The sequence below is a fragment of the Archocentrus centrarchus genome, unplaced genomic scaffold (genome assembly GCF_007364275.1).
Source record: "Archocentrus centrarchus isolate MPI-CPG fArcCen1 unplaced genomic scaffold, fArcCen1 scaffold_27_ctg1, whole genome shotgun sequence".
Taxonomy (NCBI): domain Eukaryota; kingdom Metazoa; phylum Chordata; class Actinopteri; order Cichliformes; family Cichlidae; genus Archocentrus; species Archocentrus centrarchus.
Genome location: NW_022060257.1, coordinates 1,546,599 through 1,560,933, shown reverse-complemented (window position 1 = coordinate 1,560,933; position 14,335 = coordinate 1,546,599). Strand labels below are relative to the sequence as shown.

Below are 14,335 nucleotides of genomic sequence, written 5' to 3'. Positions count from 1 at the left end.
TGAGGAGGTAGAGACGCTGTCTGGCCTTCTTCACAGTGATGTTTATGTGATGAGTCCAGGACAGGTCCTGTGAGATGGTCACTCCCAGGTATTTGAAGGTGTCCACTCTTTCCACCTCAGCACCACTGATGACAAGTGGATGGTAGTCCCTCTGCTGCTTCCTGCTGAAGTCCACGATCAGTTCCTTTGTTTTGCTGACGTTGAGCAGGAGGTGGTTCTCCTGGCACCAGTTCTCCAGGCGGGAGACCTCTCTCCTGTAGGCTGTCTCCTCATTGTGAGAGATTAGTCCCACAACAGCAGTGTCGTCAGCAAACTTGATGATGACGTTGGACTCTGACGTGGCCTCGCAGTCATGGGTGTACAGTGAGTACAGCAGAGGGCTGAGCACACAGCCTTGGGGGGATCCAGTGTTGAGGGTGAGGGAGGATGAGGTGAGGTGACCCACTCGTACCACCTGTGGTCTGCTGGTCAGGAAGCTGTGAACCCACCTGCACAGGGATGGGCCCAGGCCCAGGTCCAGCAGCTTAGAGACCAGCCTGGAGGGAACTATGGTGTTGAATGCTGAGCTGTAATCTACAAACAGCACTCTCACAGAGTTCCCCTTACCAGTGTCTATGTGTGAAAGGGTCTTGTGGAGGAGGAAGGATATGGCGTCATCTGTGGATCTGTCTGGCCGGTATGCAAACTGTAGTGGGTCGAGGGTGGTGGGCAGTGAGGAGGTGATGAATGTCTTGATGAGTCTCTCAAAACACTTCATCACCACAGAGGTGAGTGCTATGGGCCTGAAGTCATTGGGGCTGCTGGGGTGTGGTTTCTTTGGGACAGGGACTATGATGGACTTTTTAAAGCAGGTGGGAATCACACACAGTTTCAGTGAGAGGTTGAATATCACTGTAAACACAGGTGCCAGCTGGTCAGCGCAGGTCTTAAGGACACGTCCACTAATACCGTCTGGTCCAGCCGCTTTCCTGGTGTTTACACGTCTAAACGCCCTCCTCACGTCGCGCTCCGTCACAGTGAGTGTCTCCACCCCTCCGGCCGGGAGCGCAGCAGGCTGTCGGCTTCCCGACTCAAAGCGCGCAAAGAAGATGTTGAGTTCATCAGCCAGAGAAGCGTCGGCACTCACCGGGTGTGTGTGTGGTGCTTTGTAGTCCGTGATGGTGCGTAGTCCCTGCCACAGTCCCCTGGGGTCAGACTGTTGTAGTTGCTGTTCCAGTCTGCGGCCGTAGCGATGTTTAGCCTCTTTCACCGCTCTGCGGACGTTGTATGATGCAACCTTGTAGTCCTCCATGTTCCCAGAGGCGAGGCCGGAGTTGTAGGCAACGGTGCGGGACCTCAGGGCGTCGCGGACAGATTTATCCACCCACGGCTTCTGGTTGGGAAAAGTCCTGATGGTCCTCCTAAGTGAAGTGTCTTCAACAACTTTCCCAATAAATCCCACAACAGTTTCCGTAAACTCCTCGATGTCTCCGCCCGCGCTGCTGCGAAACATGTCCCAGTCGGTTGAATCCCACGCATCCTGCAGAGCGGCCTCTGTTTGATCAGACCACCGTGTCACTTCTCTCACAGCAGGGGGTTCCTGCCTGAGCCGTTGTTTGTATTTCGGCATGAGAAGTACAGAGGTGTGGTCAGACTTCCCAAAAGGCGGAAGAGGCTTTGCTTTGTAGCCATCTTTGAATGGAGAGTAGCAGTGGTCTAGGGTCCTCTCTCCTCTGGTGGGGCAGTCGATGTGTTGAATCAATTCCGGTATCAGCTTTTTCAAGTTTGCACTGTTAAAGTCCCCGGCTACGATGAGAGCCGCATCACGCTGGTTAGCCTGATAGGTGGAAATAGCCTCATGTAGCTCGGATAGTGCAGTGTTTGTGTCCGCCTGAGGTGGAATATAGACGGCGCTGAAGATGACCGAAGTAAACTCGCGGGGCAGGTAGTGGGGACGGCATTTCAGGGTTAGGAGCTGAAATGCCGTCCCCACTACCTGCCCCGCGAGTAGTGGGGACTCGCGGGGCTTTACATGAAGTTCATCAAAAAATATTATTTTAGAAAGCATCCTCAATTTAGCACCTTGTACAATACAGTGCACATTGTATTCTGTTTAGATATGCAAAAAGTTATTTTGTGTCCAAATGCAAATAATGGAATTGACTGTACTTCAGTATTTGTAGCTCTCATAAACTGTATTTCCAAGTGAAAGAACTGTAACACTAGTAATTACACAGAAATGAAATACAAGCCTATTAATATACAGCATTTGTAATATTTAAAATGGCAAAATACTGCAAAAATATTAATATCATTGCAAAAATATAATATCATATTGCTTCATTTTTTTTTAAATTTAGGTTATTTTCATTATGTAAAGAAGTGCTTCTTTCTTTTTGAAATGGAATCTTTATTTATGCCAAAAACATAACTAAAATGACTTTTTATGTTACTGAGTAATGTTACCAGTCTTCTGAAACAATGGTTAGTTTAGAAATGTGTACAAACTGTTTTCCAGACATTAATCATTACAAAGAAGTCTATCAATGTGAAAGCCTACATCAGAAAAAAAGGAATAAAAAATACAAATAAACATTAAAACCCCTCAAGAAATTGTGTATAGTGCTGTCTGTAAGAATTTCCTGCTGAGAAAAGCTAGATTTGCCAAATCTGTGGAATATTGATATCAGAACAGCAGAGCAATTGTGGCAAGCTCATGGTTACAATAAATGCCAGGCAGACTTTCTCATTTAAACCAGACAAGTAGATTTTAAAGCTGTTACTGCCCTAAAATGTGCCTCTATGCAAGACTGACTGTGCATGCAAGATAGACCAGCATGTTTCTGTCATAGCTGAGAGCATCACATGCATCCAGAGTTTTGCTGCAACATTGAAACTATGACAGTGAGAGCCAGGTTTCAGCACAAGAATGTGTGGGGTGACAAAGGAATGTGTGTGGAGGTTTCTAGATTTAAAGACTATGCTATGCATGTGGAGGTACCAGAATATGTTTGATGTTTTAAAAAATATCAAAGCATTCCTGGAAGCAAAAGGTTGTGTGTGAAGGTAGAAGGATGTCAATAGAATGTAAAAAATGTAGAAAGGAAATATGACATAAATCAGAGGTTAAGTCTTAGTTATGTAAGGGGAGTTTTGCAGGAAGTACTGGAATCTTTTTTTCTACAAATTTAAGTTAAAACCATGGAATACTACAGAAGAAAAAAAAAAAAAACACTGACCAAAATCCAAGAATGCTGCTCTAGTCTGGAAATCCGGTTTAGATAAGGTGAAGCAAAGCAGTCTAACCAAGCAAAATCTGGATACTGTGTTTGTTGGCTTCAGTCTTGCTTATTTTCACCAAGACAATGTCAAAACGCACTCCGTAAATATTCCTTTTCTTTTTTAAAAGCTCTGCTTTTGAACAAAGGACAGGACATGCAACAAAATGAGACATGGAGACAAACACTAACAAGATTAAAAACAAGAAAAAATCTGATAAAAATGATAATTGCTAACTGTGTACGCTAACTGTGCCTTCCACGACCTTTGGGCACCAGGGATGACTCGGGATGAAGCACCCTTTAAGGAGCACCGATAGGTTAAAAAAGTATTTAAGAGAAAAGAAAGAAAAGCAAGAACAAAAACCCTCACTTGTTTGGTATGATAATAGTTTTAAGAGTAGTAATAACAGTGGCTGCAGCAGGAGTTAAAGTGGTTGGGAAGGATGCAGAATGTCATTGGTATTTTTAGTTATCGAGTAATTAAATTGGATATACAGGTTAATGCATATTACTATTAAATAAGTTAATATTTCGTGTGCTGCAACCTGGTGTTGTCTCCAGTGAGGGCATCAAGATATTTGCTAATAAGAAGACATCCCATGGCGCACTTACATTTTCAAGGTATCTTTTTTTTCTTCTCACGTCTGTGATGCGTTCATGGTGCAGATGTAAAGTTGGGGTTGCGATATTTAAGTATCTAGCCAGCTACAGAAGAGGAGTGAGCATAAATGTAGTAACATTTTTGATGTGCCAGGTAACCAGCTCCACAAATATCAGCACAAACACAAACTATTTCTGTGTAGTTTGTCACAAAATGTGTCTGTGAGCTAAATGTACAGTTGTTGTATTTCCCAAGGAGAGGGGGAAAAATGTGTGACATTGACAGATGGAGAAAAATGTAAGAAAGATTAGAAAGGAGAGGAAATTTTTGTAAAGATAATTACTCAGGATCTGAAATTTTATAAAAAGCTACATTCGACTGCTCCCTTGCCACAGCTAATTTTTTGGCAGAGTTTTACATGGGACACCGTCCTGATGCAACCCCAAAGAAGATCTGTGTCTCGGACTGGAATTAAACCATCAATCTTTTGCTTGACAAGTAAATGTGTTCTATTCTATTCTATTCTATTCTAAATTGTCCTTCCTGCATCTAGGACTCATCCACTGAAAACATTATGAAACATAAAAAACAAATGAAATGCTATATCAATTAAGGAAAACATTTCTCTTTAAACTATGGCATATACAATATTCCAGCTTTGCACATTGTTGGCAATTTTATGACTCCATGAGGTCATTACCTGGAAAGGTTTCTAGTTAACATTTAAGTATTATGGTGCTGTTAACAGCTAGAGCCACAGAGACCAAAAGTGTGGGTCTATGGAGCCTGACTCCTTTGATTCAAGCGGTACTTTGAGGAACTGCAGTAAAAACAAAAAATGACATATTCTGATAGTCTAGGGTTAGAGTTAGAACTAGAAAGTTAACACTGGTTAGGATTACAACAACTCTGAATATGCTATTGGAAATCATGCATCCTCTGGTCTCCAGTTAAAAGGCAACAAAACTACTGCTTGTGCACTGATGCAGTTAAACTTCAAATAACTACTGTTTGCCTCAATAATAGTGTTGCTTAGTACTGCGATATCCCAACTTCATGAGCTCATCAACTGGAAAGGTTTTTATCAGAGTACACACATTAATCACTTCAGTAGAAGTACAGATACTTGTGGTAAAAGTTAAAATGCTTATTCATGTTCTTTACTCAAGTAAAAGTGAAAATGTACAGGCTCTGAAATGTATTCAAAGTATAAAAGTCAAATGTAGCACTTTGTATGCAACGGAATCTCATGTGATATTAATATTGTAATAATACAAGGGAATCCAAATTTTATTTCAACTTCAGTTCTAATTGTAATGAATGTACTCATAATTACATCTGTTATGTAGAACACAAGCAGAGAAAAACAATGAGAATAAAATAAATAATAAAACAAAAAAACAAACAACCAAGCAAACAAAAAACCCTACCTTTATTAGTTGTTGCCTGCTTTGCAGACTGGTGACTTTCCCTAAACAGTAAATTGAGTATAGTCAGTGGTTAAAGTGGGATTTGGCTGGTGGGGGAACCTTATACAGTGGCTTGCAAAAGTATTCATACCCCTTGAACTTTTCCATATTTTGTCACATTACAACCACAAACATAAATATATTTCACTGGAATTTAATGTGAAAGACCAACACAAAGTGGTATACAATTGTGAAGTGGAAAGAAAATTATACATGATTCAAAACATTTTTTACAAATAAAAAACTGAAAAGTGCGGTGTGCAAAAGTATTCAGCCCCCTTTTGTCTGAGTGCAACCAATTGCATTCAAAAGTTTCCTGATGACTGCTAATGACTAGAAAGAGTCCACCTGTGTGTAATCTAATCTCAGTACAAATACAGCTGCTCTATGATGGCCTCAGAGGTTGGCTAAGAGAATATTGGGGAGTAAACAGCATCATGAAGTCCAAAGAACACAGCAGACAGGTCAGGAATAAGGTTGTGGAGAAGTTTAAAGCAGGCTTAGGCTATAAAAAGTTTTCCCAAGCTTTGAACATCTCACAGAGCACTGTTCAATCCATCATCCGGAAAGAGTATGGCACAACTGTAAACCTACCAAGACAAGGCCGTCCACCTAAACTTACAGGCCGAACAAGGAGAGCACTGATGCATCTCTGATCAGTGCTCTCCTTGAGCAGCTGTATTTGTACTGAGATTAGATTACACACAGGTGGACTCTTTCTAGTCATTAGCAGTCATCAGGAAACTTCTGAATGCAATTGGTTGCACTCAGACAAAAGGGGGCTGAATACTTTTGCACACCGCACTTTTCAGTTTTTTATTTGTAAAAAATGTTTTGAATCATGTATAATTTTCTTTCCACTTCACAATTGTATACCACTTTGTGTTGGTCTTTCACATTAAATTCCAGTGAAATATATTTATGTTTGTGGTTGTAATGTGACAAAATATGGAAAAGTTCAAGGGGTATGAATACTTTTGCAAGCCACAGTATTAAAACTGGTTCTGGTGGTGTGGTGTAGTGTAGGGGAAAGAATCACTTATAAATAGGTAGATTTTGTGTACAGACTTTGATCAGCTAAGCTGTGCTCTTTGTAGATTGTAGATTTTACACGCACTGCTGTGGCTAATTTCCCAGACAGTATAAAGGTGGAATTCAGTGAATTAATCTAATCATCATGATCACTTTACATGCAAATCTGCTGTCCTTGATGTGACCCAGGTGTTTCTCAAACTGTGGGGCGCAGGGTCATGACAGGTGGAGTGCGAACGACCTGGGAGAAAAAACATGCGGAACAATTGTTGAACATTGTATTACATCTCACGGTGGAACAAGGAAACGTTTGCAGGTACGGCAGTACAGCGACTGGCGAAACTCTCCTCCATTGCTGCTTAATGATGATGAAATTTATTAAGGGTATGAAGCTATACAAACTGGCTTGGCCCTGCGTGAAAAATTAATTTCCCATAATGAATAACCTGGTTGTGTCACCCTTAGCAGCAAGAACTGCAATTAATCATTTATGATAACTGGAATCTTCCACATCACTGTGGAGGAATTTGGTCCCACTCTTTTTCAAAATTGTTAAAATTCAGCCATATTGGAGGGTTTTCAAGAATGAATGGTGTGTTTGCCAAAGCATGTCAGTAGGATTAGAGTCCAAAATTTTAACTAGGTCACTCCAAAACTTTCATTTTCTTTTTCTTTTTCAGCCATTCACAGGTGGACTTACAGGTGGAGTGACTGGTGTGTTTCATATCCTGGTCCTGCTGCATTATCCAAGTGTGCTTGAGCTTCAGGGCGCAACCTGATGACCGGACATTCCCCTTCACGATTTTCTGGTAGAGAGCAGAATTCATGGCTCCATCAGTTATGATGTCATCATGGTCCTGAATTAGCGAGGCAGCCCCAGACCTCCACACTACCACCACGTTTGACTGTTGGTGTGATCTTTTACGAAATGCTGTTTATTTTTTTGCCAGATGTGACGAGACTCAAACCTTCCAAAAAGTTCAGGTTTTGTCCACAGCAACATAATTCATTACATCTTATCACACCGATCATAAAAGCTTTGTAATTTACTACTATATTTTTGTCCAGTATGCTGGCAAATGTCTCATTATTCGAAGATTTGTTTAGAACGTAACAACTGTCTCACTCAAAAACACATTAAAAAAAAAGACAATTCTTTAACTTTCTGGTGGTAAAGGGACAGTGAATCACTTATCTTACCAAACTGCCCCTGTGTAAAGATTAATGTTTCTGAATATCTTGAGAAAATCTTCACAACAAAGCTCTGTCTGCAGTCCAGTTAGGTGGAGCTCAATAAGAGAAAGAACATTACAAGTGATTCATTGCGATGACTAAATGGTCATGCCTTGCCAATAATCCACAGGAACAGTGCCCCAAGGAAATTTTCTTACAGAAATATTATGGCTGTAACCAGGATAGTGAACCTCAGGGACAGGTGTTTGTATTAACAGCAACAGGTTGTGTTACTGAGGTATGTTAAATAAGATACTTCCTTTTAACAAAGAATCAATCCTTCAAAAGCAAAGATAATGAAGTTAAAACAATAAATCTAGTTTCTCTTACTCATGCTTTTCCTTCCCTTCAACACAAAGGCAAGGTCGGCATTTTGGAACCTTTCACTCACAGAAACCCTCATTCTTTATTTGTAGAGCCAAACACCTCCCACAAACTGGGCTTGTAATCTTGGACGTCAAACATATGAGGAAATGTGTCAGGTCAGAAACTGAAACAATGAAATTTGTAGTCATTAGCAAAAGAAGGAAATCATGTCTCGCTATCAAAGTTTTCTTTTTTTGTGTGAGTTTTATTTTTTTTTTAGAATATCTCTCCAAGCCACAAACAAATATAAAAGTTCACAAATTATATAAATTCTTTCATTGTAAGAAATGCTGATTTACATAGCACCAGCTGAAGAGTACAGAATTCCCTGCAAGCAATGAATTAAATAATTAAATACAAAAACACATTTCTAAGCTTGTTAAATAGGTCTAAGCACACAACAGCACCTCATAGGCTAAAAATATAACAAAGTAAAAGGTTTCATATATGTTTTCATGTTTACAGTGACGGTCAAAAAGAGAAAAAAAAAAAGGTAAATTCAACCACACATAAATACAATGGTATAAAGTTTTTTTTGTAATCCATCACCAGCTCTACACCTGAGTCATCTCTGTAGCATCACCCCACATTGCACGCACTTTATTTATAGTTGTATTACACATCAGTGAACTAAGTCTATGGCTTGGACAAATTCTCCTACTTGTCAGTACACGCAGTACACGCTGCTGTGCTAAATGTTATGACATTTACAAACATTATGTCAAAGCACAATAAAAAGTGTGGCCACAAAATACTTTTATCACCACATATTTAGGCGTTATTACCTGATAAAACCATCACAGGTTTAGAAATCTTATCATGGCTGCAGGACTGGGCTTGGTTTATGTGTAATGGTCTACTTGTAACTCTGCAAGTCTCCACTACTCTTAACACTTGCCAAATCAGCCCCACTGAGCAGGCTGTTACAATGCAATGCAATAAGGTGTTATCTAATTTATTGTAACGCTGGACACTAAGTAACCAGTGTTACATTTAAACAGAACCTGCTTGTGGGATTCAAATTTAAATTGTACAACAGTAAAAGTTGCAGTCATCTGAATTTACAACTGTTCAGCTGATCTTTCTGCTCCATTTGGTTTCCTGTGCCTTTAAAATTCCTTTCACTCACAAAACCTTTCACCACCATATTTGGCCAATCATCTTTCTGCTGCATTCCTTTGATATAATCTCAGCTGCTACTCTTGACATTAATGCAGTCTTGTCATTCACACTTTGCATTCAGTACTTCAGTTTAACCTCCCATGACTTTAGCAAGATGCAATCCCAATATCCACTTAGCGACTCTGACTTTCAGGCTCATAGCCTCTAACCCTACCCAAGACAAAAGAACTTTATTTTTTAAGTATAAAGCTTATTGTATTATAAAACATGGACACAGCTATGATTGGTTTTGTAAATCTTGTTTTAAAGTCTCATGTTTAGCCTTTTGGCCAAACAGCAATTCATGCTATTCACTCCCAGGTACAGCTGAAATTAACAGCCTCCAATTCAGCCAAAGTGGCCTAATAAAGTGTAACTTTTAAGTTTTGATATAATTTAAACGAGTGAGTTACATAAAAATTAAGGTGGAAATTAGCTCCAAAGACCAAAACTATTTTTGCAAATTGCTCTGAAAGAGCTTTTTAATATTTTAAGTTTGGCACTTTAACATGGGAATCTATGGGGATTGGCTCACTTTCGAGGGCAGCCCCTAGTTGCCAAGTCCTTGTTAGCTGTGACTGAAAAAAAAAAAATACAGTCCATAAGTGTGTATGCGACTAGAAATCACTGGCAGATTTACTCTCTACTGAACATTTCTGAGCAGTGCCTCTATTCACCACATTCCAGCATATAATTCACCCTTGGTCATCTCTAACATTTGCTTTTAGACTATGGTTTTAGGTGATCTGAACCAAACTCCACAAGTAAACAAGAAATATTGATATGTAATAACAATTTGTTTGGTTTTTATTTTGTTCTTGTCCTGAAACACTTAAAAAGGGGCTATCACCAGCAATCAGCAATGGCAAAACACATGTTTATTCTAAACATATAAAAGAAGTAGTAGGTTATATTTGATGAGCTGTGGAGTTTATAAAGTCCAGTGGTGTTAAGGAAATATATTTTTTAAAATAGTAAACCACTGTTTAGGAGTCAGTATGTCAATGTGAGCTGTAGTTAATGAGTTAAAAACGATGCAAAGATAAATTAAACCTGCTCTTGTAGCTTCTTCAGTAGCTTCTCACTGCTGTAAATCAATCAGTAGCTGCATACGTTTCATGATCAGAAAGCGTAAAAAGGGGAACCATTAACCTACACTGGTTTCCTGGATAAGATGCTAAAACCAACCTCAAGGTCAGATTTGGGCAATCCCGAGTGTGTGAGCAAGATATTAGTGAGACAAAAACACAGCGCCAAAGAACACCTCATATTCTCTCTTGGTAATATATTCTGGATATGATGAAGTCACATGTAGTCTGTCTTTTGCTTTCAGGAAAAACAAGCCAGCTGTATAGAGGGATTTACTCCAGCCGTCTGTGCTGCAGCTCACTGTGTGGCTTGATGACAGGAGATTCATATCCTTCCCGTATTCTTCTTTAACATGTGACACCGTGTTCATCAGTTTTATCGTACGGCCAGGACATTCCATCTGATACGTGATCTGCAGAAAGACACTGTACAGGCCGTTTCTGGGCACCACAAGATCCCCATTGGAGTAGTTGAAGCCTCCGTGACAGTAAGCAATGCCAATGTCATGTGCCCATTGGAGGTACTTCCCATTAGTGTTGTTCCCTGTAGGAGCTAAAAAGCAAAAAAAAAAAAAAAAAAAGGCAAAACTGGGGTCATTTATGTTTCTGCTCGTCCATCATTTCCAGATAACTACAAGCTTAATTGAAGCTGAGAACATTCTGAAGCACAGGAAGAAATGAATATGTACAAAATGTGTTCAAGTTCCTGTCTTGTACAACTTCTTCTGTTTGATTGCCAATCAAACAGCAAACATGACTGAAAAGTTCCAACACAACGCTGCCCTAACACAAGTTTGTCATCTGATTAATTTGCATAATGCGTAGAAAAGACTTTTTAAAGTCATTTACAAATAATTTAAGAACCTTTAGTGATAAACTTCATACAAAGTGTTAACAATAAGAAAAAAACAAACTTAAAATCAGCATAACACTCTCCCACCCACACAAACATTTCTTTTGTACAGCTTAGTATAGTTTGTATAGTTGGTATAATTACTGTTTTGTTAGTATTTGTATAATTTATACAGCTACCTCCATTGTTTGCATTCTACCCCATTGTCTCTATTTATTGTGCATGCTAAGCTGCCAAATGCCTTACTTCCCTTTCAGGATCAATAAAGTATCTATCTCACACACAGACAGACACACACCTGCATCTCTTATGTTTTACCTGTTAGCATGGCACTTGGAATCTTGGGATTTTCATGTCTTGCAGTTTCTGGTTTGATGCCTACAACAGAGATTGAAAAAGTGTTATTTGAACCGCAGTGCCATTTTCCTGTTTTATCTTTATGCCAACATAGTCTTGACTCTATTTACCTGACAGGCTGGCAGGGGGCATCGTTGGCTGTAAGGAAACAAACACAGTCTCAGCAGCAACAGTGATGTAAGAAATGAAGGTAACAAGGCAAAATAAGTTTTCAGTAAATGCAGAAGAATTTGTACATTAAAACTGTGCAGTGTTTACTATGTAATGAAAAGCTTCTCTGTTGCAATTCTGTACCAATTCTATACAATTTCTTAAATGCCTGTTAAATTCAGGGTTCGCAATTTCTAACTATTAAGTAGATTATATGCTACTCAAAAAATGTAAATCTGATGATACAATTACGAAATTGATCACTGATTTGAGACCTATGGCGTCCTGGTGCCATGTGCACGAATGAACATACTTATGCTACAACATGGTGTTCATTACAGACAAACTGTAGTTTGCGCAGAAGTCCAATAACAGAGTACCACTCAGGTTCAGACTGGGCAGGCCGTTCCTCCTAATCCCCCCTAATCCCCCCCACCACCACGTTGTTGCCCACGTCAGTCCCCCAGCAGAACAATGAAGACCCCAGTGACTCATGCGTACACTGAACTGTAGAGTGGTGCATAGGTACAAATGACAGCCATTCCCTGAAGGTTCGAGGTTCAAGGTTTATTTATTGTCACGCTATTGTAGATACAATTCTGGTGCACTCGGGGATGAAGCGCTGAACTTGTGTAAAAGCAAAAGTGCAGGGAAGCAAACGTCTCGTGCACCGGGAGAAACCCCTAACATGTAGGTAACGAACCAGTGGAATACAAGTATACCCAGTTGAGGAGAAATTGGAAGCAGGTTTCAGGATTTAGCACACAGAAAGGAGATCAACATTAATGTCAAACTTTGTTGGATGCGTCATAGAATCTAGGATGCAGATTGACAGAAATGCTGTGACCTCATTTGTTTCGAGGAACATTTGGTGTTAAGAACCACTCGACTGCCGGTCAGTGTAGCTGACAAAACTAACTCTTTGTTGCCATGTTTTTCTGAAACAGCTTTTATTTTGGAGTTCATACCTCCAGTATTCAAGACAGGGCAGTGGCAGAGGGCACCCGCTCCTAGGCAACGAAACTAACACAAGTGCGTCGTTAGCTTCTTCCTGTCGCTTACGCACTAAATTAGTTTTCCAAGCGGCGCTTTAAAACTCCTCTTTCACGCCAGTTTGTTGCAGCTATGATCTATGTGGAGATAACTTATTGTAAAGGTACGTTTTGTGAACTTGCACACCAAAGAGCGGCTGCGCTGGGCGCGGTAACAACACTGGCGCACGTGTACTCTGTTTTCCTGGCGTTTTGCGCAAGTGTGGAGCCCGCGCGCGTGCTTGGCTTCAAAGTGCGTACGACTCAGAAACGTCGACCCAATTCGCACAAGTTTTTATTAAGGCTGCAATAGCTTAGCAAACGCTGCAAGAGGAAATAAACTTTGACACAGCTGGCTGAGGAAAATCAAAACAGTAGAGCATGGCGTCGAAACATGAACCGATGATTTAAAGGCGTATGACGTAGCTGTGCTAAACTTTGTAGTAGTAGTAGTAGTAGTAGTATTAAAACATGAATTCTCCAGCAGCAGCAGCTATTGACGGAAAGCCTGGAGAGTATTTGGGTATATGCGGTAAGAAGGGAAATGTTACCTGGCTGTCCGGTGGCACATGTTGCCTTCCAAGTAAAACCGTGAGTAGTAAAGGCAGAGCTCCAGCGAGCACCAGGACCAGTGCCACAGCTAAAATCTTTGCCATTCGCTTGTATCGCGTCTCGCTCCGTCGCAGTAGCTGAACATAGGTGTTCTTATTCTGAAGCACTGCCTCCGCTCCTCCTTCGTAGCTCCATCTGTCTTCCTCCATGCCTCTGCTTTGCTATTCCTGGATTAGCTGCTGGCTCCCATCCTCCATCTCCATTTATTAGGTGTCGCCCACGTTGTTGAAAGTCTCGGTTTAAACGAGTTTCACAGAGTATCGAGAGTGAAACACGAACTTCCTCTTTTTGAGGGCTGGTTTTCACGGACAGCGTGAAATAGTTTGGTCACTTTGATTGAAACAGGACCAAAGCTTGAAAGTTCTGAGAGATTATTATTTTGTCAAAGCACAAATATAATAAATCACCCTTTTCAGACCACGCAGTGAAAGACAGCCCCGGTCCCGCCTGTCATGTGGACACATGGACAATGTTTTTGAATGAACCTCAGCAAACTTCTGGCTGTTATCTCGCCCTGTGTGCAGATAATTTGCATACTAGCTATAAACACAGCCGCTTAGTCAAGACATAATAATTTTTAGTAGTAGACTGCAGTAGAGTGGAATAGGGTTACACATTTTCTTATGAGTTTTCCAAAGAACTGCCAGATGGCTCAAGCTGGTGAAGAGTCAGTCTCAAAATATTAAGTTATGCATTGTAGCAAATGCATTACTAGTCAAAATAAACAACACCCTGTATAACAAACAAAAGATGTGATAAAGGAGAGCACTGACATGCTCTAAAATTTGGGGGAATTTGCTGGGATGTGAATCTAAGAATCATCTTGGAGGAAGATTGGTGGAATGCAAGTATTTCTACAAACTGCAAATAAATGAGAAAAATGAAAATGCATCCTTTTAAGCAAATCAAGTTGAAAGATGACTGCAGATGACAAGAACTTTTATGTTTAGCTTGCACAAACTGCACTGGTCCGCCTCAAACTGAAAAATCCTGCTTAACAGTTGAACCTGAAACCTCTCCCTGATATACACTGCAGTTCAACTTACGTGGGTGAGTTTCATAATGTTAAAACTGCCATTTGTTAAAGCGCTATCAAAAATGTAATCAAGCAATTCCTGACAA

General features: G+C 40.4%; 1 protein-coding gene across 1 annotated transcript; it reads right to left on the bottom strand.

The window, feature by feature from the left end:
* Nucleotides 1-8,175: 8,175 nt before the first annotated feature.
* LOC115776215 (lymphotoxin-alpha-like) lies at nt 8,176-13,533 on the bottom strand. The gene is made up of 4 exons (XM_030723821.1): nt 13,153-13,533; nt 11,531-11,558; nt 11,382-11,441; nt 8,176-10,763 (listed from the first exon to the last, which is right to left on the bottom strand). Exons 1-4 carry the CDS (start codon nt 13,360-13,362, stop codon nt 10,354-10,356), a joined length of 708 nt encoding a protein of 235 aa, XP_030579681.1. The 5' UTR covers nt 13,363-13,533; the 3' UTR covers nt 8,176-10,353.
* Between the last annotated feature and the right edge of the window lie 802 nt (nt 13,534-14,335).

Bases quoted from the DNA above. Each gene is read 5' to 3' on its own strand.
- LOC115776215 (XM_030723821.1), bottom strand. From the start codon at position 13,362: ATGGAGGAAGACAGATGGAGCTACGAAGGAGGAGCGGAGGCAGTGCTT. The intron at 11,559-13,152 runs GTAACATTTCCC...GTTTCCTTACAG, and splicing joins ATGTGCCACCGGACAGCCAG to CCAACGATGCCCCCTGCCAG. The intron at 10,764-11,381 runs GTAAAACATAAG...TTTGCTTTTTAG, and splicing joins TCCAAGTGCCATGCTAACAG to CTCCTACAGGGAACAACACT.